The sequence below is a fragment of the Macrosteles quadrilineatus genome, unplaced genomic scaffold (assembly GCF_028750875.1).
Source record: "Macrosteles quadrilineatus isolate MER2022 unplaced genomic scaffold, UCM_ALF_1.0 Scaffold_7__1_contigs__length_78375512, whole genome shotgun sequence".
NCBI classification, from domain to species: Eukaryota; Metazoa; Arthropoda; class Insecta; order Hemiptera; family Cicadellidae; genus Macrosteles; species Macrosteles quadrilineatus.
Window position 1 is genome coordinate 69,662,107 of NW_026542600.1, and position 22,414 is coordinate 69,684,520.

Here is a 22,414-nt window from a genome sequence, read left to right on the forward strand (position 1 = left end):
AGCGCAAATTTTAATAAATACTAAAAAACTAAATACACTCACTTGGACTTTTCGAATGTCAACACACCACACAGTCTATATAATGTGAGCTTGGTGATTAGCAGGATTTTATCCCGAACCGTCAGGATCAAAGGGCAGTGCTCACCACACACTTGCCACACTCAAACACTATGTTATTGCACACTTACATTGGTTCTAGTGAAGTGGCTGATAATGCTGTAGTTTTCATGCAGTCTACAAAACTTATATAATTAACATTACATACATTGCTTAAGTTTGAAAGCTTATTGAACAATAGGTTATACATTCTAACCAAAATTGACATATAAAACAGCTGTTAAAACATATATCATGTAAGTAAATTATTTTCAGTAATACATAATTCGTATAGAACACTACCCAAACATAAGATTATAACTACAACTGTTTGATTCTTTAATTAACCAATATGAATAAAATACACACACGAATGATTAAAATAGCCTGCTCACGTTGACTTGTTAAATTTCAGTTGTGTAAATTTCAAAGCAAGCGTTAGAGACTTATCAGTTTTAAACTTTAAACAGTTCATTTTACACATACGTTCAGTTTTTCTGTATTCAGGGTAATTTGCTAAATACGATTTTACAGAAATGTGTGGGATTTGATATCTAAATGCATCAAATTTATTATAATTTGTATTTGTTGCAATTGCCTATGGAGTATGACGTATTTTGATTCGACTTATTATTTTCAGTGGGGCAATCTTACAATTAAGGCAATAATAACAAAGTTTCCTATATACTAAAGGACTTTGAAATAGCTTACATGTAATAATTTTTTATGCAAAATTATATTTAGAAAATGCCAACAGTTAAAGAATGCTTGCTTAAATAAATCATAAGTACTAACATAAAACTCATAAGTTTCTTATCTACTTCCAGATGAACACCTTCAGCCTTGTCCCCTTTATTTATCTCCTTTTTTAACTTACACATTTTATATTTCCACAAGAGTTCCTTATACTTGACAAAAAACATAATAACACTTGTATTGGTATTTCAGTGTTTTATTTTAAGAAAAAAAAACAAACAAAAACAGTGCCATCACAGTGGGACCTTGATATCAAGTTGTCCTTGGTTATATGTTATTGCAAACTTTGATAAGGAGTCAATCTTGATAACATGTCTTATAGATTTACAATATTTTATTTGTTAATTTCAATTAAAACCAAACTCGCTAAATACACAGGAATTTAAGGGCACGAATAGGGGCTAACGGTATATCTAACAGAAAAAGTAGACAAAAAGTACAGTGGGCCTAGACATACTGGACGTCTTACTTTATAATTTTCGATTATATCCATTTCTAGTAGAGAAATTCTCAACGTTGTATCGATTTTGAATGGAGACTCCATCCATGATTGGGACCAATTGGGGAATAGCGAAGGTTTTAAAATATCAATCTTATAATCAAACCCTATTCGAAATAGCCCAAACGCCTTTAATTTATTCAATATTCATATAAAATTTTTTCATCGACATATAAAACTTAAACCATCTAATGCCAACAGTTTTAATTATTCTTTCTCTACAAAAAACCGGATCTCTCTATCCAACCCTATTTCTTAATTACCTTTGATAGCAAAGAAGTAAAATAAAATTAATGAAACATTAATGATTTTACTTTTCTACTTGTACTCCTTAAACGCATCAAACCTACTGTTTAGTGTATATTTTGAGTTGATTACATATCTATTATTACCGCAGAAGTCTATTTCTGTCAAATGTACTACGGGTGACTACACATCCTCTCAAACAATGGCCAATCATGACCAACATTAGTATTGATTATTGAGTCAATCGTTATCAGTACTGTTTATTATTAAACAATTAGTTATTCAATACGGTATTTAACATAATATGTGGCATAGGTAATAAAATACCAAAGATCCACTATTGAGGCCTATCCTATAATCTACTAGTTTTTACGGCGTAAAGTCGACATCGCGAATTCCAATTGTGAGCCATCCGACCAATGTTGGACAAAGGTATATATATCTTACCCTAAATTATGATATCACTCTTAATTGTCCCATCATTGTATTTCGAATAAAATTACATATACTCCACTATAAAAGTTAATATGATAACCACGGCCGTAGTTAATACAGTACAAGTGTATTTGGTTAGTAGAAAATACTTAGGTTTATATCAGATTTGTGGTTTGTAGCAAATCGATCGTAAAAAATCTATTCTAGAGAACACTATAAACGAGAACACTATTGTTTTAATTATTCCACAGTATAATTCCTCTCAAATGTAAAGTAAAATGAAACAAAAAAACGTGCTAAATCTGTTTTCGTAAAAAAATGTAGCCTACTACCGAAAAGAATTCCTATAAAATGACCAACGTTTATGTAAGGATAGCAGTGGCACGAATCTTAAAGGCAAGATTGAAAAGTTATGAAACCAAAGAAAGTTCATAAACTATTTTTAATTAAAAAAACCGAATACCCAAATCAAATTCAGTCCAAGCCTTAAGCAAAGTTGTGTTACGCAAAACCAAAATGAAATCAAGTGTTATTTTATTCGAAACGGAACTGAATTAGTACAGTTATTTAAGGCGAAATGTTAATATCAATAGGAGGTTTGATAATTTGTTTTAGATTGGCCGGCTTCGTCGTATCCAATGAGACTATAACAAGGGTTGCCGATACGCTTTGATTATATCGGTGAATTTGCGTGCAGACAACCTTACTTCAATAGGTTGGGCGATATCGTACCTTCAGAAATATTAGAGCATGATGTAGTATAGATTAGTAGCTAGTTCTTGTAATATAATCCTGTACATCTGAGTGAGAAATTGATACTTTACTGTTATAGCTCATATCACAATGTAAGAGCTGATTTAAATAGGTTTTTGTAAAAATCACATGCCTCGTTCTTAATCGAATAATAAACAACTAACCCTTACAAACAATAAAATTTAGTCACGACTAGAGAACTTGATATATCCTCACATAGGTAATCTCCTCCAATAAACACAACATATCCTATGTAAACACTCAAACAGTATCCTATATCTAACCTGTCAGGTCCCCTTGTACTGTAGAGTGACACCTTGGAAAAGTAGGGTTCGTATACTATTCGCATGGTTTGTTGTGATTCTTAAATATTTTAGTATTTTTACATGGCCATTATTTTATTAGGGATTACAATCAAATTACCTTGACAGTATTAAATTACATACTCTTACATCAATTACATGCAACAAGGTAACAAATTACCATGCACTCCATGGTGAAAGTTATTTTATTGTTATAATGATGGTTTACATAACACTTAAACCATATTTTGGTAAAACACAACTACATAATACTTCATGTTTAGAATTCTAACAAATTTGTGATCAAATTCACGGGTGCATGTGGTTAGTCTCACAGGAAAATATTACTATACATGTCCAATAAAAAAAACATATATCTCCATCTATAACATCTTTTCGATTAATGCATAAAAATAGTGTTAAATTATACATCATTTTTACAGTTAAGGGATATGAGTTTAGACCGCCACTTTACTTTGAACAATTCCTTTTTGGTGCCTTGCTTGCCATTGGGAACGGAAACTTTGGCCTAGGACATGTTTTCGCAGTAATGAATTCGGCGACCGTTTATCTGGCTAAAAGACTTCGGATTAGACAGTTTTAGCCCACTAAAGCCGTCACACATCTTCTAGTAACAGTCTTCAGTGTATTACATGATTGCTACACTGTAATTTGGCAATCCTACATTACAATGCAGCAATTCCACATTGTAGCACATCAAAATACACAGTAAACCTACACTGTAATAAAACATCACTGCATTGTAGTACAGAACAACAATTATACACAGTAATTCACGGTAATCATACACTGTAATGCAACAATACTTATACAGGGTGGCTGAAAAGTAACTTGCACCCCCCCCCCAACCACACTTTGTAACCTTTTGAGATTTTTTAAATCGGTTTGTGACAACCTTCTTAGAAATGAGGGGCTACAATAATTATGGTTGATTTAGAAAAAATTGCCCCTATGGGTAGCGGTGGTTGGGGGTAGCTAAAAATCGTCGAATAGCAAGTATAGTCGAGTTTAGTATCATTTTACCGGTCTTGACAAAACTAAATAATTTACATAAAGAAAACCAAAATCGGACCACTAATAACAAAATGAAACCCTAAAACGTATTAAATAAAAAAACCTTGAAGGTGGCTGAAAACTAACACATTCCAGAAGAGTTCCCTTCAATCTTATGTACTGGATTAATCCGTTGGGATGATAAATAAATAAATACGGCATTGTAGTACAACAATAATACACAGTGATCCTACACTGTAATCAGTAATACAATAATGTACTACTACTACATTAATTTACATTAATACTAAATTAATTTAATTGTGCATAAAATGAATGTAGAGGTATACGAAATCCAGTAAAAACTGTGGAATATCGTATTGATTCTAATATATATGTTGCCCCACACAATACAAAAACAGATATTTAAACAATTTTATTTGAGGGAAAAAATAAATTCTCAACCTAAAAACTACAAAATATGTAATGTTTTGTTTATACTTATAACAACAAAATAACTCCGGTAATGTTAGTGTTCAATATTGCATCCAAGGGAACATGTTGTGAGAGTTTTAAGTAGTTTATGATCTTTAATCTTACAACTTTATCGCAAGTACTTTTACAGCGATCATAACAATAAATGGCACAGCCACGGCCCACTAGATCACAATTACATACGGATATTGTACAGTAGACATTTGTGTCATTTAATACAGTCGCGCATATACAATTTCTAAAATCTTCTGAATAACCGAATATTGCATCCAAGGGAACATGTTGTGAGAGTTTTAAGTAGTTTATGATCTTTAATCTTACAACTTTATCGCAAGTACTTTTACAGCGATCATAACAATAAACCGCACGGCCCACTAGATCACAATTACATACAGATATTGTACAGTAGACATTTGTGTCATTTAATACAGTCGCGCATATACAATTTCTAAAATCTTCTGAATAACCGAATATTGCATCCAAGGGAACATGTTGTGAGAGTTTTAAGTAGTTTATGATCTTTAATCTTACAACTTTATCGCAAGTACTTTTACAGCGATCATAACTATAAACCCCACAGCCACGGCCCACTAGATCACAATTACATACAGATATTGTACAGTAGACATTTGTGTCATTTAATACAGTCGCGCATATACAATTTATAAAATCTTCTGAATAACCCTTATTTTGATATATTACCAATTCATTTTAATATCTGGATATGAAATAACAACATTTACTGCAATGGTTTGGAAACTAGGACTTAAACTATTTCTTTACAAATAGCTGCCTCAAAGGGAAGTTTGTTATTGATTTGATTGTGATAGAACTAAATCATTAACCAAGTAGTTATTTATGTGTAATTGACAGTTGTATTGCCTGCTAACAAAGTTAAGGCTAACACATTTTGCAATTGAGTTTATTATCTGGTCAAAAGTAGACAAGGAAGAACGGTGATTTTAAAAATATACTTTCTAATTATTTGCAGGCCTATATAGTACATAAATAGACAGTTATATGTACAGATCACTCAAACTAATGTCAGACAAAAATCATTCAAAATCAACTACAATTTTTTGTTTAATGTACTACTAGTCTAGTACTAAATTCATCTTTATAAATTACAATAATTAGATTTACATGTTCTAGAACAGTTTGGAAGAAAAATAAACTCATACGCTCTTTAAACGCTAATGTCTCCTATTTAGTTTCAAAGTAGTAAAATGTAACCATTCTTTCATCTTTCAAGATCGATTCAATGACTATAGTATAGATTACGCACCTTGCGTCGTTGTCAGTCTATTTTTTGTGTTTGTTACTATCTGTCGATCTCAGAAAATTGAGAATGGAGCATTGCTCCAATTAAAATTGTAATCCTTGGAAAATCTTAATCTAATATAAATGTTAGACTGGTGACGCCAAGCTTTCTTGAACTACACAAACGTTGCAGCACGTTAAAGTAGTTGTCTTAAAAATACAAACTTTTTGACTTTTTAAACATTTTACAATAGTTGTAAATGACTTTAAAACTTCTCAAGTATAATAGAGACCAAAACTGTAACGATAACATCAAAGTCGACATCCTTTTTGTAATTTCGTCCTAAACTGCAGACCATATTATTTGGCAAGGCATGAAATCGGCGTTGTTTGAAAATGGGACGGGCCAAGGCGCTCCGGGACGCCTCAAGCGATGTATTATTTACCAACTTTTGGCGGGAGAGAGGCTATCAGCTGTGTAACAATCGAACAGCTGTGAAACTTTCATCTCCAACTTCCAGGCTCTTTTAGTACGATTGTTTAACCCACTCCTAGAATGTTAACCCTAACTGAAATGAAACCTACGATTGCTTGAAGTCCCTTTTAGAATCTGCAAGGATAGCAAGTTCAAGTTCAAGTTTTTATTGACAAAGATAACACTACATCAAAATCATACGCAAAATCTTCATAAATCATAGTTAACATATACGCAAATCATTACCGCTAAGGGTTAAAAACATATACTTCTCTTAAATGAGTTTCTGGCCGATCTACAAGCTAAAAAATAACACTCAGGTTACGAGTTTTGGGTTGTATAATTTTGGTTGCTATTTTACACCATCGTTTCTCCTTGGTTTGTAGTTATAATTCTAGCTGACAAAACAGCTGTTTTTTCTTTTACCATATCTTGAATTTTTTCCAAAAGAACAATAGTTTAAATCACTTATTTGAATTGAATAATGATGTCACTGGATAATTTTGTATCAACAAATTCCTAGCCAGATTCTAATTTTTCTGATGGTTTAAGTTTCATAGTATTGAACAGTTTTCTGACTATGATATGTCGTTGTTACCGGACTATGCTAGTTCATAGTGAAAATTAGTGGCCCAGATAGAGGGTTAGAATAAACAAATATTTTAGATTTCGATCATAAACTGTTAAAAAACAGCTGTTGAATATATCTATCAGCTGTTTACAAATACGCTAGGTTTCTGTACAATTGTAGTACCTATAGTTCAGTAGTTTATTTACCTATAATTATTCGTAAAAAAACAGACTTTAGAGGCCATGTAGTGAACATTATGTCATAATACGTATTTTTTTTTTTAATTTTCTCAAGATAACCTTTTGAAGTAAAGGTAATATTGTAATATTGTTTCTTCGATTTAAAAGTTATAATAGGCGAAGCCTATGTACGTGATATGTATTTCTACAGTAAAATAGGCTCACGATCGTTAAATAACACGTTATTGAAATACATTTATTTTTACAATTTATTACAAGACAATTTAAGATGGTGGCCTACTTTAGTTCCAAACCTGTTTACTTTACCCCAAGGAACAAACTATTATGACTCGCTAGAACGGGCACATCTTACTTCATGTGCTTCTCACATGACTAAACATTTTATTTAATTCGCAAGCCAGTTATAAACTAAGAACAAGATTAAAATTTGGCTTTTTCAAATGAAATAGCACATTTGTTTTAAGTCCTTGGTAGAACCTCGCTAATCTGACCTCGGTTGAACCGACTCCTCGCTGAGTCCGACGACATCCTAATCATAATTATTTTGACAACGATACAGAATTATACAGGTCTTAATTAACTTGCCGAAGTCTACTATATTTAGCAAGACTATAAGTGGTAGACCATTGACTCGTCCGATTGAATGTTTTATTACATAAAAAATACTTTGTACCCTTTCGATTTGAACTTTTTGTTGAGATACTTATTGTAATAGTTTATATTGTTTTGACCTATTCGTCCCTCTTAAACGTTTATGTTTTGAGTAATAGGTAATAATTGTATAAAGTAAATATATTTATGATATTTCATAAAATTAAAGTATTATAATGATATTACAGAAAATAAACATTGCATAGCCAATTTGAAACAGAGAAAGTAAGCCAAGTGCGGTATTACGATGTTAATGACAAAAATAATGAACCTTTTAAATGTAGGTAAAATTCTTGAACTGGAGAAAGCTCTTTTATTAAACGTGGCTTAACAAAGATTAACAGGTGTTTGAGCTTATAGAAAACTGTAGTACCTCTGAATTATACTCTATGCCATTGTTTTTATGGTATTAAATCCTGCATCATTACTGTAATAGGGAGTGAAATATAGCATTGTATACAATGTTTCGCTGTTATAAAATATTTATTGAAATGGTTTTCATAAAAACAGTATATAGCTCATGGATAATATATTAAATATAATAAATAGGTCCTGGGCACGTAAATGTCAAAATATTTTAGGTTTATTGGGGGCAAAAGGAATAGAAAAGTTCACTCAAGGGGGGCGAAATATATCTTTTGGGCCCATAGCTCGTAGCATGCAAACCGTGGCCCTGGTATTTTGCCTAAACCTAGTTCTAATAGCCCAAATCAAAATTAGCTATCTTTTGTAGTATCTTTATCAATAAATGTGTTCTCTAAAGCCCACCTTTATCAAAGTCAAACGTATCAATGGATCGGTCAAGCAATATTTTATTGAACTAGCTTTCTAAAGAAATTAGGCAAGGTCTTCTCTAAAAGACCCTACAGTACTGTTTCTAGTTCTAGTCAGCATATTTCTAGTTGCTGTCGATTCAGCAATTTTATTTCATAAAAGAGCAATGGGACATTTTACAGTATATATCTACATTATCATTGTGTTGTGTCTATAATATTTTTAAACACCCATGCATATACTGTATACTGTTAAGTTATATTTAACTTACTGAAAAGTTTAATTCTTTAAGTTTATTTTTAAATTGTGTACCTCCGTAGTTTTGGGGACCAAACAATTACACTTGTGTTAGTATAGCTATTTTTATTCGACTTATTTAGTTTTTTATAGTGAATATTATTTTTATTATTCTATGGAGTATATTTTGATTGAAGTTTATTTTGCAAGGCCAAGACAAGGCGTTCCTACAGTACACCTCCACGTCGCAGGCACCGAACAGTTCAACATGTGGTCCGATTGGGTAAATCTCCTTGTATTTCAGATTGACGCTGCTGGGTTGGTTTTGCACGTATGTGGTGGTGGAATGTTGGAGTCAAAGAACTCTGTGTACTGTCTGGTGTTGGCCTTTCAGGACTAAAAACAACATGACTTGTTTCCTGATTGTGGATATTGCTGTTTTGTTTTCAACATTTTAAACTTTTACATTATTTTATTTGAACACCGATTTGTTACTCTGAAAACCTACATCATAACCTCTGATATGAGACGGTGGAGTTTGTGTGGCAACGTCGCACCGGCCTGTTGTCATGGTAACAACAAAACACAATTATTGCGCAGAAGCTCCATTATGAAGTGCAACAGCTGTTTCAGTAGGACGGGAGTGCGACGTTGCCAATTTTATCTCGACTCTGCCTTGTATTAGCATTGGGCCATGGTCACATACCAAGTGTGTGTGACTAATCTCATTCTGTTTTTGCAAATATTTATAAATTTTACATAATTGGTATGGAAAAGTGGCTGAATTTAATAAATTTACAAATAACAATTATAAATTTCTATTTTATTATTTTAATTTTCCTTTGATTTTTATATTTGTACTTCAAGAATGGGGGTTTTTGTACAGTGAAAGTGTTACTATTAATTAATAATAATTTTGAAAAATTAAATACCATTAGTTGATTTTAACTTTGGTTTTACATCTCTTTATTTTAATCACGATTGTTAAGCTATCTGGCGTGTTCTTCTTGTTTTCGCTGTTTTTTGCAATGATTTGTTAATACGATTTTGAGTGTTTTGCTGCTTTTGTTTGGTAAATTTTTATTTGGCGTTTTGCAATTATTCTTTATGCAGTGCGTTTTTACGTATTAACACACTTTTACTTGAAGTGGTTTTACGTGTGTTTACTTTATGAGTGTTAAATTCACTCTTCTATGGGAACATAATTCATTTCATAAATGAAATGATTGAGATTCAATTTAAGGTTTTAATAAGACATAAGTTCAAACTTTGAGATTTAGGTCTACATTGATTTACAAAAATAAGAGAGGAAATTAGCTTCGAAATCTTCGGTAGGTAAATCACCACACCTCTAAATATACAATAAATAAACTTCGAAGTTTTCCGAGGAATATAATTAGGTTTAATAGGCAATTTGGTTAAGATAATTAATTTTTTTACAATTCATGTTCGTATTGTATCAACATTTCTATAGTTATACAATAATAAATATAATGTATTATATATTTATAAGTAATAATATAATTTAGTTAGAAATATTTGTCATGATTTATAATAATCTATTTATTAATTGATTAAAATAATTTTTATTTTTATAAACTACAAAAATTAATATAAAGGTACAAATAATTTATTATAAATTGATATTAATTATTTTTACGTTTATTATTTTTATTTAATTGAAAAATTATACTCGTATATTACATTGTTTAGAAAGATAGTGAATAAAGAAAGTTGAAAAAATTAAATGGTAGATGGGTACACATAATTGAGCACCACATTTTATATATCTTTAGTTGTTATTGCATACCTTATATTAAACATAAATAAACCGAATAATTTCCATAAAATTTACCAATAATCTATTTAAATTATATACATGCTGATAATTAAGTCTTAGTACAACAAAAATTAAAAGAGATATCACAACCAAATTTGGCATGACGTTACTGGTAATAGTAAGCTACTTAATTGTGTACATGGTGATCAGATGTCACCAATGGGAGACAGCTCATAGGGAGTAAGTTGAAAATCTTAAAGGCAAACATAGGTTGATATGTACATCAAACTAATGGTCTTGTTAAACTAAAAACAATGTCACAAACCGGACCTCAAATAATCGAGTAAAAAATGACAGCTGTTTAAACATTGAATTTGCAATGCTATGTACTCAGGTGTGCTCAGGCCGCTAGCCCCCTTGAGGACAGAAGAAAATCAAAAACGTAAACATAGGTCGATATGCACATCAGGTTGAAGGTCTTTATTAGGAGAACACAATGCCGCAAATTTGAGCTCAAAAGAACAACTGAGTATGGCAGATTCAATAAATCTTTGAACAGCTGTCATTTTTGACTCGATTGTTCATTTGAGGTCCGGTTTGTGGCATTGTTTTTGGTTCAATAAGACCATTAGTTTGATGTACATATAAATCTATGTTTAACTTTAAGATTTTCAACTTACTCTCTATGCACCGTCTCCCTCATTGGTGACATCCGATCACACAGCGTCAGTAAGCTTACTAGTACCAGTACAGTAATGACATGCCAAATTTGGTTGAAATATCTCTTTCTGTTTTAAAGCTATTAAGTTGTCCTAGGACTTATTTGTCACCCTGTATATAAGCAAGCAACTAAAACCTTTAATATAACAGAAGGCAAATAAAAAACAAAAAAAACGGATACAATTGTCATAAAATCTAATTGACAATTAGTTTAGATTAAACACCTATAATCAAGTAGACTATTGAGCAGTTATAACAAAAGGTGATTTTAAATCAGTAGTTAGTTATAACAACAGTTAATGGTGAATGGTGTACAATTTTTGTTTTGAACCTAGGATATTGCTAAATTCAAATCAAACTAAATATCGAAAAAATATCAATATCTATGAAAACTATACACAAACTAATTAATATATTTACCTTAGCACGTTTCATCATAATAGCATTTGTTATAAATTACTGAGGATTCCAGCTTTGGGTTTATATTTCTACAGGAATATTGGGAACTTTGGTATTATTAGGAGGCCACTTATTTTAGAGAGATTTTTACCGGAGACCAAAAATAACTACATAATTGGAAATAACATACTTTAATTGACTTACCGTCCAAATTTGACATATTGGCGATTAGCGGCTTTTGAGTTCAGCCTCCCAGAAGGCAGCGATGTCGGCGAGGATTGAGTTGAATGCGTCGCCGCCGCTAGCTGCCACATGTACTCCGCCAAGTAGATATACAGTGCGCTACGGCGGTTATGTTAGGTTGGGTTATCATAAATATGTTTGTAGGACTTTCCTCGTTTCGTTATGCATCAAAAGATACCAGATGAGCCAGATGAGCCCACCAAATACCCCAGATACAGGCGGTGGCAGTTGATGTGCGCGCTTTGGTCATTGGCCTGATCTTGGCCTACTTGAGGGGATTTGGCGTGCGAAAATATGACTCATCTGATATCGTTCGATTCATAACGAAACGAGGAAAGTCCTACAAACATATTTATGATAACCCAACCTAACATAACCGCCGCAGCGCGCTGTTTAAGGGTGGCCTCCGGATAATACCAAAGTACTGAATATTGTGATCGTATGAGCATACACAGTAGTAAACAATAGGTAAACAATATTAATTAACAGGCACACTACGAAACTGTCGTAAGCAACGTTTGACTGTAGGACAATCGTCAAGTCTTGACTATTTTATTTTGACATTTTTTTACGAAGGAAAGTATATAAAAGAGGACGAAAATGTGAATACAAATGTATTTGACATACTAATGGAGCCTTGTTGTTTTAAATAAAATATGATGAATTATTATTATTGTTATATCCGAATATGACTCAACAATTCATATCATCTCTCAAACTGTTGCTCTGAATAAAAATTTACATCCGCTATTTTTCATTCTATATAAAAATTAAAAGATAAAATAATTTAAATAGCATTCCTGATTTAGAAATCTTTGTATCTCACATTAGAGGTAAGAAGAAAAACGAAAATCAGTAAAAGACGTATTCCCCTCATCTTTATTACGGAATTATTTAGTAAAACTTAAGAATATTATTGCAATACTTTTTTTTATACGTGATATATGTAAGAGTCCAAGAAAAACGCGACACTAATTGAAATTTACAGTATATGGTTTTCATAACAGTTTTGTAGTGATTTGAACAGACAGCAAACCCTTGATAGCCCTTGAATTTCTTATGAATTTCAATATTGTTATTTTATAAAGAGAGAGGAGAATGCGTTTACACCTAAGGTCGGCTTGTAGTATTGGACTACTACGGGTAACACCCCCTCTAAACATCCTCTGCCCTTTGGAAACTAGCCTGGCAACACTCGTCTCGCACTTCGTCAGAACTAGACCGAGTTTGTTCGCGTTCCATGTCTAGCCGTTCGCTTCTTACACGACATAAAATGAAATCCAATCTCAGTAATTCTTTTTGAATTGGAAGATGTTGTCCTCACCCTTAATCATGATCTTACAAACCGATCCAACCGAAAGCACCCTGAAGCACCTTAAGAGCTTAAGCTTAAGCTTAAGATGTTGAATGGACTCCAGGCGAAGCAAATGTCAACATGGGCAGCAAAAGAACACTCGGGAACGTCGGGAATACCCGGGCTATATGTAGTCGGGGAACCGGACTTGACCATCGAATGTCAAGTTCAGATACGAGTGAAAATAGACGTGACCTGAAAAGAAGTGTGTAGTTGTGTAGTCAACCTCACCATTCCACCGTTCCACCCATGGTTATGGGTTAGACCTGTCTGTTGAGTCTAGCAGTCCATTCTTCTTACGTAGACTTTCACGATCGGTGTCGGTTCATGGTGATTTTTTTTAGGATCAACCGCGACGTAAATAATACACTGTTGCCATTGACCAGAACAGCTGGTTTGGAATTCTTGACCCTGAGTGCCACGTAACGATGCACTCGTGCAAACTTCAACTGAAACACCTCCTTGTTGCACCTGTCCACCTACAACCTGAGAACAGTAAAAAGCACGGAGGAAAAAGTCTTCTTTGGATGGACTGAGGATTCCCAACATTGGCCATGACCTTACCAAGAGCAGCAACACACACATTTAGACGATGACACACACATACATTTACGACGCATATGACCTGGACCAGCTCAACGTTGCGTGCAATGATTAGGGTTGCGACGACATTGGCGTACCCAGCTAAAACACTCTCCTCTAGCATCTCGGATTTCAGAAGGCTGTCAGAAGCAGCGTTTCACAGATCATGGCTGAGTATCAGACCATGCGCTACACCGGAAATGGCATCCATCGTTCACGATCCATCTTTGGTCCAGTACATAAGAGTCCTGCAGCGCATGTAGTCCTCAATGAGCCTCTAAATATACTCTGGAATGTGGAAGATGTTCTTTATCACGTTTAACTTATTGACCCATCTTGTTGAGTTAAAGGCATTCTTGACATCTGGAGTCACAAGAAGCACAACACGGTGAGGGAAGTGGTTTTACAACTTGGCACGCTTGACTGCTGTTTGTACTTCAATATCGTGTGGATTTTTGCCCGTCCCTTTCTAAAGTCGTACTGATGGGGAGACAAGTCTCCGGCAGATTCCATGGTGGACGTTAGCTGTGAGTGAATAATCTTTTCCAAAGGTTTCCCAGCCGTATCCACCCTCCGTCTGAGCCTGGAGTTGGCCCATCCGACTCTCAAATGTTTGAGATTCAGCAACTTGCTGTCATCTTTGTTTTACCTTTTAGCGACCGCCGTGCGTTGTGCCCTTGAGTTGCCTTGCTAGCCATAATTTCAAGGAGTAGGCTTTCGGGATCTCTGGGATGGCCTTCACAATTTTTCCAAGTCCTAAGCTTGAGATATCTAATGGTATCCTTGTCCCCCAAAGCCTCTTCAACTTCCTTAGCAGCCTGGTCATCAGATTCCCCAAGTTCAAGCAGAACTTCCGCGTTCTGAGTACGTCTTATCGACTTGACGATGGTATCCGTCTCCCACACTTTGGCCTTAGTCTTGAGCTGACCTCAAAATATCCATTCCCTAAGGGCTGGCTGGACAACGTTGCCTCATCCCCTCAGCCATGGGCTCTCTCGACCTGGGTTTATTTTTCTTAATAATCTACCTCCTTCATCGAATAAGGTCAGCTACATTTCTGTTTTTATCACAAGCAGCCTTTACCCACCTCAGCTTCCCTTGTTCCTACAGGTAAGCTTCTTCCCTCAGTTATGTACATTTCATGGTGCTGTGTCTTTAATGCTGCTCACATCAGGAAAGAAATGCCGTTGGGACTGAGTCACGCTCTTCGGTTGGATGAAGACGCTTCTTTGCAGTACGATTTTTTTCCAGTAGGAGCAGTCATTTTGATGGCCTTGTAATTGGCCCTTTGACTCAGCATATAACGGCATCTGTTTGTTCAACCTGAGCATTTTGGGGCTACCTAGTGGCGAGCTTCTTACCAGTTCCCTTCCGTTTCTTCCCTTTTCAATTGGTTTTGGGACCAAATCCAGGTCCACAAGGCCCCATTCATCAACCAGATTATATCTCCTAAAGCTTTTCATATTAAGAACATGGGCAACATGACCATTTGCCTTCGGAAGGCTGTCCTTCTTGGACCGTTCAACGTTGGTTTGGCCCATTTTCTTGATGAGGCCCATTACCTTAATTAGAAGATTGAACTCTCTCTGTTCCGTGGAGCTACATCTGAAAGGGTTTCACTCCAGTTCAACCTTATTTATTGCTAATTCCAGCTTGTATTCAATGTGGTGGGGGGTTTGTACAGTAGCAAGCCATTAAGTATGCTTTCCAGCTCACTGTGTGGCAAGGGAAGGTCCAGAAACACATCCGCAAACGGGTATAACCTACAGTCGAGGACTAAATCTCTACCCCAGTCACCCGGGGCCACACTTACGTTTACCCAGTGCTCGCCCTCGTCCTGGTACATTCCTGTGAACGATTCCCACCCTTGGTGGTTCTCCTCTGGCGTTCACGGTAATTCCTTGAAGAAAAAATATCTATCCTGAACATATTTAAACTTGAATAGCTCATTATTTTAAAATAAATATACCAATGTGGTTATCTTCATGTTGGTTTATTAGATTAATTCATTAAACAATAAATCAAATTTAAATGTAAAGAAATGTAAATACAAAATCATTGAGAACAAAGCTTAAATGTCTTAAAATGAAAATCAACGGTATCAGCAATCTGACATCCTTACTCCCATAAGCTTGCCAACAAACTTTATCGTGGGTAAGCAGTGGGCGTAACTATGATATTTTATAGGAGAAACTCACAAAAGTTGCAATAACTTTTGAACCTTATTGTTACAGCAATTTTTGTTGCGCTATTTTGTTTGCACTATTTTTTAGAATTATAAGGACCATCAAAACATTTTAATGAAATAATTTTAATAAAAATCGGCACTTTTCCTAAAATCAGTTTTTTTTTTTAAATAACATAAGTTACAATAACTTTTGAACCGTAATTTTTACGGAAAAGGGATTTGTACCATTTTGTTCAAAATTTAAGGGATGATAACATACTAATTTTAATCGAAACTAGTTCTTTTTAATCAGTTTTTTCGTTATTCTATGGGGGTTTTATGGGTAAAATCTCAAAATGTAATATAGTAGCAAAACTGAAAGGGATATGACTTTTAACTTATCAACTTTTTAAAATAAAAAAAGCAAGTCTTTTTATCAATTCACAAATTTTACAATCCAAATGTCATTGGATTTATTATTTTTAAAATACTTTAAATTTATTTTGTATACAGCTTTGATTCAATGTTTTTTTCATGGTCCCATTTTTAATTATATAAAGTTTAGCAACTTTTTATAGCAAAACCAAGTCCATACTGAGTTTAATAAAAATATCACCTAGACGCTTTGAGATGTTAATATTTTGAAATATTACAAAATGGTGGACAATGGCTAAAATACAGTAAGCCAAAGTTACTGAACATTTTTGATCCATGTTAAATACCAAACATGGTATGCATTGACTCTCTCACATATCTGTGACACCCTGTAAATAGATATGTATACATTTAAATTTGAACTAAATGTTTTTTAGCCTAATGTCACATCAAAATGAAAAACTTTGTATGCATATATAAAATGGAGTTTTCCGTCAATAAATAAATAAATATTAAACTGTTACGGGTTCATTTCTTACCACCCTATAGCTTCTTCCCTACAGAGTAAATTCGGTAAAATTTCAATTAGTACACTTTCTCACCAAGAAGGAATGCATTTTACAATTTACTTTTTTAAATAATATTCAAATTACTTATTGGGATATTATTTTCTAAAGTGTGGGAAAATAATACAGTTTTGAAATGTTATCTTTATTTAACTGGGCTTAGGAAAAAATATGTAATTTTTAAAAGACAAGAATTTATTTTACAAATATATTTTTCTCCAAGCAAATGTCATAAAAATATAACAAATAATAAACATATTTAAGTCCTGATTGCAGATTTGAGTAGGGGCTTACATTAATTTTTTTTTACAAATGATGATATTATTACACCCACAAAGTACTAACGAAACAATTTGTTTTAAATCAGGTCTAGAAATCCTGAACATGTAATTTTGAACAAAGCATTCAATGTTTGTTGTAGAAAATAATAGTAAAAAAATAAAATCTATGGATAACAAATACACCGATTTAAGTGATGAGTGTTTGGGTTGTTGAAGGTTCCCAGGTGACCACATTGACTATGGACCGTTTGTCAAGGGGGGGGGGGCAGCTGCTTCTCCGATTGTTGGAGCCAAGCGCTATTGTTATCTGTTAATAACACTGCGTAAGACCCAGCCGATCTTAAACGTACGGCCACTATTACACATCGCTTTCGCTGGCTGCAAATAGAAATGACAGAGTCCCAAGTCCAGTATAGTGTCTTTGTATGTAGACGAACATGAATTAATCTTATTACATTCCAGCCCCTTTGCTTATATGTTGTGTCAGATTCTAAGTAAGTGGCATTTTTGTTAGATATCAAAACTATTGAGGAAATACTGTTCAATTCCTCAATTTGTGTATAGTGAGTAGTGACCCCATATTACGACTGTTTTTGTTAGTTTACTCAAAAGTGTCATTTCAGAAACGTTCTTAATCGTAAAAACTTATTTTCTTACTAGAAGGGACATTAAAAGAAGCGATCCAAACCTAAAACATATGTTGGGATCAAATCCGTCCATCGCACAATAATTCGATCCCATTACACTAGCAATACATTCCAATTAAAAATTACAACAGTTTCCGATGTATTTGTAATAATTACGTAGACATTGTGAACAAATTACCCAACATTTCCGTCCAATATACATATATATAGATTTTTATCGGTAAACTTAGATTTTTTCTGGTACAGTATTTTGGAATCATTCACTATTTGAAGGGATATCATTTTGGGCCCCTTCGACATTTTTATCAACCACTACCCGATAGTGTGGAACAATTTGGAACTGAAAGACCAGTTAGACATGGTGGTAAATGTAAAATTGTTCACAAAGATAAATGCAAACAAGCGGCATTATAATAAAATCCTATATTAAAATGTGAGGGGATTTTCGCCCTACGATTCTGAATGTCTACTTGCCGGATTTTCATAATTTGGTCAAAATCCGTTACGTGCCCACAACTATATTTTATCCAATTACACTTCTATAACTTGTTGAAACCTTTTATAGGTAATAAATAAAAAAATCTATGTTTAGATAAAGGTATTTTATCACACTCTACAGTATATAGGAAACACAAAAAATAGTATAATAACTACTGCAAGTTTTAAGTTGTTCTGGAAGTTTGGTTGGTTAGTTTAGCTTATAGGTAAGATGGCATTGTTCTAACCTAACCTACCTCGACCAAACTTCTCAAACTCAAAAACCTTTTCTAAATATTGTTTTTTAATTGTTTATTACCTATAAAAGGATTCAATAAGGTATAGAAGTGTAATTGGGAAACAAGAGTTGTGGGCACGTAACGGATTTTGACCCATAATCCTTCTTTTTATGGAGGGGTAAATTTTAAGAGTAGGAATGCCACAATCACAATTTAAATTTTGTGTATCAGTTACAACATTTTTCAAGTCCACCAGTACCCGACGCCAATCTTTTTGTAATGTTTACCATTTAGTTTAACAAAACAGTTGCAAACAATCAACATGGGTTACACAAATTCAGCATGGCACAAGTGGAGTTAATTTCTTTATACTATTTGTTTTTATACTGATTACGGAAAGTAAATAAAAGATACGTCTAGTTAACACTTAAAACATATATTTACGCTTATACTGTTAACTCACAAGACTTATTTACAAGATGGTAAGTGGTGATTTCTGATTGACATGTTCTTAAATGTGCCTTAAATTATAAATATTTCCCAAAACTAGAAGAATTTTAGAAGTTTGTTAGAGCTAATGTATACATACCATTTTCTTTGTGACACAATTTTGTTATCTATTATTATTACTACTATTATTATTATTATCGACTCCATAAATGTAAGAACTTTTACCCTGGGTTATCTATGGCCTATATTTTTTCTTTTATTGACTGAAGATACTGGAAGTGCATTTCGCATTTTTTTAAATCATACTTTTTCTTTGTGTGTTCGTTTGGTTAAATGATTTTATCTCTATGTTTGACACCCGCACCTCGTTCTGCGATTAATGTTGTAAACCCCAAGAAAAAATTTAAATCATTTTATATGTTAGATTTTAAGAAATATAGCAAATACTCGAATGATTAAACATGTTTTAAATCTGGATTAAAACATCCATTGAATGTGATGAACGGTTACTTTCAGCCCGAATAAAACTGCAAAACAAAGTTCCATAATCTTCTTTTAGTACCATGGATACGTCGCTTTGAATTACAGGATTTGGGTTTTTAAAACTCGCCTCGTGGACGTATACTTTCCCTAATACCTCCTATCCACGTCTATAGAAATTAGGAAGTTATTCAGTTTGACACATTTCTAGTGTTTTTCGTAATATATTACACATTCTTTCAGAATTTCTTACACATTAAAAAGTAGACTCAGTTATTTTTCACGTTATAACTATACAAAAACATGTTCACAGAGTTATAATACTGTACTTATTTTATTTAACTGCACAACAGCAATTATTTTTACCAAAATCTTACGATTATGGTTGTAAGCTTAGGGTAAAATAGAACCAGATATGACACATTTTTATAATTTTTCACTGATTTCATACATCATTGTCATTTGTTTATAATTACTATTGTATATCAATTAATAATTTACCTCCTCTTTTATTGTTAAGGGGTGGAAATGGTTTTGAAATGTAATGTAAATAATTTATAAATTGGTTTAAATATCTGCTTCTGTGTAATCCAATAGTTGCAAGGTCACTCAACTAGTTTCAACTTCATAAAGAAGTCATCATCAGGCGTCCAGTGGATGTCAAAATCACTTCATCAGAAGATCGTCGATACACTTATACATCCAGTCTAGACGCTACATCCAACCGGTCGTGACGCATCATCCCTAAGTTATAATTTTATTCGTCTCCTAATCGTTGTTAATGTACCTTTTTTACGTAACTATGTTCGTGTACGTGCTTGTGTTTAAATTTACAATATGTGTATCAACGACCTTCTGATGAAGTGATTTTGACATCCACTGGGCGCCTGAAGATGACTTCTACATGAAGTTGAAACTAGTTGCGTGACCTTGCAACTATTGGATTACATAGAAGCAGGTATTTAAACCAATTTATATATTCAACGTAATCCGGAGGCTAACAACAAAAAATGAAAGTAAATAATTTGTTGACACCATATGTATTGAAAAATGTGAATAGTGTTCGATAAGATATTCATCTTACCAGAATTTAACTTTTTCTTTACATTTTCACGTTATATTCTTTGTTTTACCAAGTCACAGGGAATTTAAGATGAAAAAAACAAGGGGACCAGGCGCTAATTGCACATTTTATAGGGTTCGATTCCGAGGCCAAACGAATTATGGAACACTCTTTACTTTTCAAAGATTATGTGTGATTTATACAGTTATTAAGTTAATAAAACTACTAATTAACAATAAATAAATTTGTTGCTTTTGAACATAAAACATGAAAAGTTATTTACAGTCACTCAGTCAGATTACAGTTATTCAAGTAAGCCTATTTAGAATACATATTCATAAACTGTTTTACCTCTTGTTTACAATCTGACTGTGGTTAAACAATTACCTGGAAGATCAGCTGTTAGGTTAGGTTAGGTTAGGTTACAATTCACATTCAGCCCGTGAAAGAAAGTTGGTTAGCAACACTGGATCTTTGAAAGTAAACTCCAGAAAAAGTTGAAATGAAATAATAAGTAATAATAAATAATAAGTGTAAATGAAAGGGGCGAGGCTCTTAAGGATATTACATTTTCGTTACAATTCGCCACTTCGCTAAATCATATGCTTTCAAATGACACCTCAATCGTAAAAATGGTTAATTATTAGGGAAGCTGAAAAGGCGATGTTACAGAGAAATCCCTTACTGTATTAACTATATAAATTCATAAATATTGGATTTGACATGTCATGAGATTTGTTAGTGCTTTTTCACGAAAAAATCCATCCTCCACTCATATTATTTAATATCTACTACGTAGGAAAAGCACAATATAATAATAAAATAAAAATCTGAAATATTTTGTAGACTACCAGGAACTGAATGATTGGTCGATGTAAAATGGTTTTGTTTTAGCATGACTTGTAGCTTATTGCCAAATAAATCTCTTACATTTTAAATAAAGGTTACATTTATTTGAACAAGTCTTATCCAATTTATAATTTACCAATAAGTGTTTTCAAATTTCAATAACATGAAAACAGTTAAAATTAAAATATAGATTTGGGTGGGTTACAAGATTAATTTTCAATGCTTTTACTTGGAGAAAGAGTTATGGAGAAATTACCAGTTTATTTATGAAGTAATTATTTAAGTTTAGGGTGTGAAATAATCTCTTAAAACTCAAAACATATTTCTCTGGTATAGCACTTATGACGTTGCACTGTACTACACTTATTCACCTATCTACCACCGATACTGATTGTCCCTATAGTTTATTGAAATAACGAAAGCAATGAGGGATGGGACCTACCTGCGTCAATGCATAATGTTTGTATTCATTTACTGCAGGTAGGCCCCATCCCCGACCACCTTCGTTATTTGAACAAACTATAGGCAGTCCATTCATCTTGCTTGGTACTGTCACTGTTTCCTTGACTGTGTAACAACAGTTCTTATAACTATAATTTAAACCATTTCCGCCAAATCGTACAAAGTGAACATCCTGTCCCACGGTGACAATTCTTTCACACACTGTGCATCCGCCGATCGGAGAGAAAGTTGATTTGTACTATTTTAGCAATTACGTTTAGTCTCAAGTGTTTTATTGAGTTCAGATATACCATTAATTTAAAAGTATATTTTCTGGCCTAGGTTTTATTTAAAAAATGCGGCAAAACCTATCTATTTCCTGCACACTGTTCAGTGACAGGTCGTCTGAGGGTGGTGGGAGTAGGCTCGTTGGAAAGTCTACACGCTGCCATTATCTTAAGTCATAGAGTAGTGGTTGCCTAAGCAACGTGCGTTTGTTTTTGAGTCAAATTAAAAAAGTAATGATTTAGTCATTGC

The 22,414-nt window shown here is 33.4% G+C and overlaps 1 protein-coding gene across 1 annotated transcript in view; it reads left to right on the top strand.

Annotated features, from left to right (window-relative positions):
- LOC128998517 (calexcitin-2) overlaps positions 1-22,414 on the top strand; it is an 81,151-nt gene that overhangs the window by 2,635 nt on the left and 56,102 nt on the right. The window contains exon 2 of the mRNA XM_054424688.1: positions 8,975-9,047. Coding sequence (XP_054280663.1) covers positions 9,033-9,047 — 15 coding nt within the window. The 5' untranslated portion in view covers positions 8,975-9,032. The remainder of the gene's footprint in view (positions 1-8,974; positions 9,048-22,414) is intronic.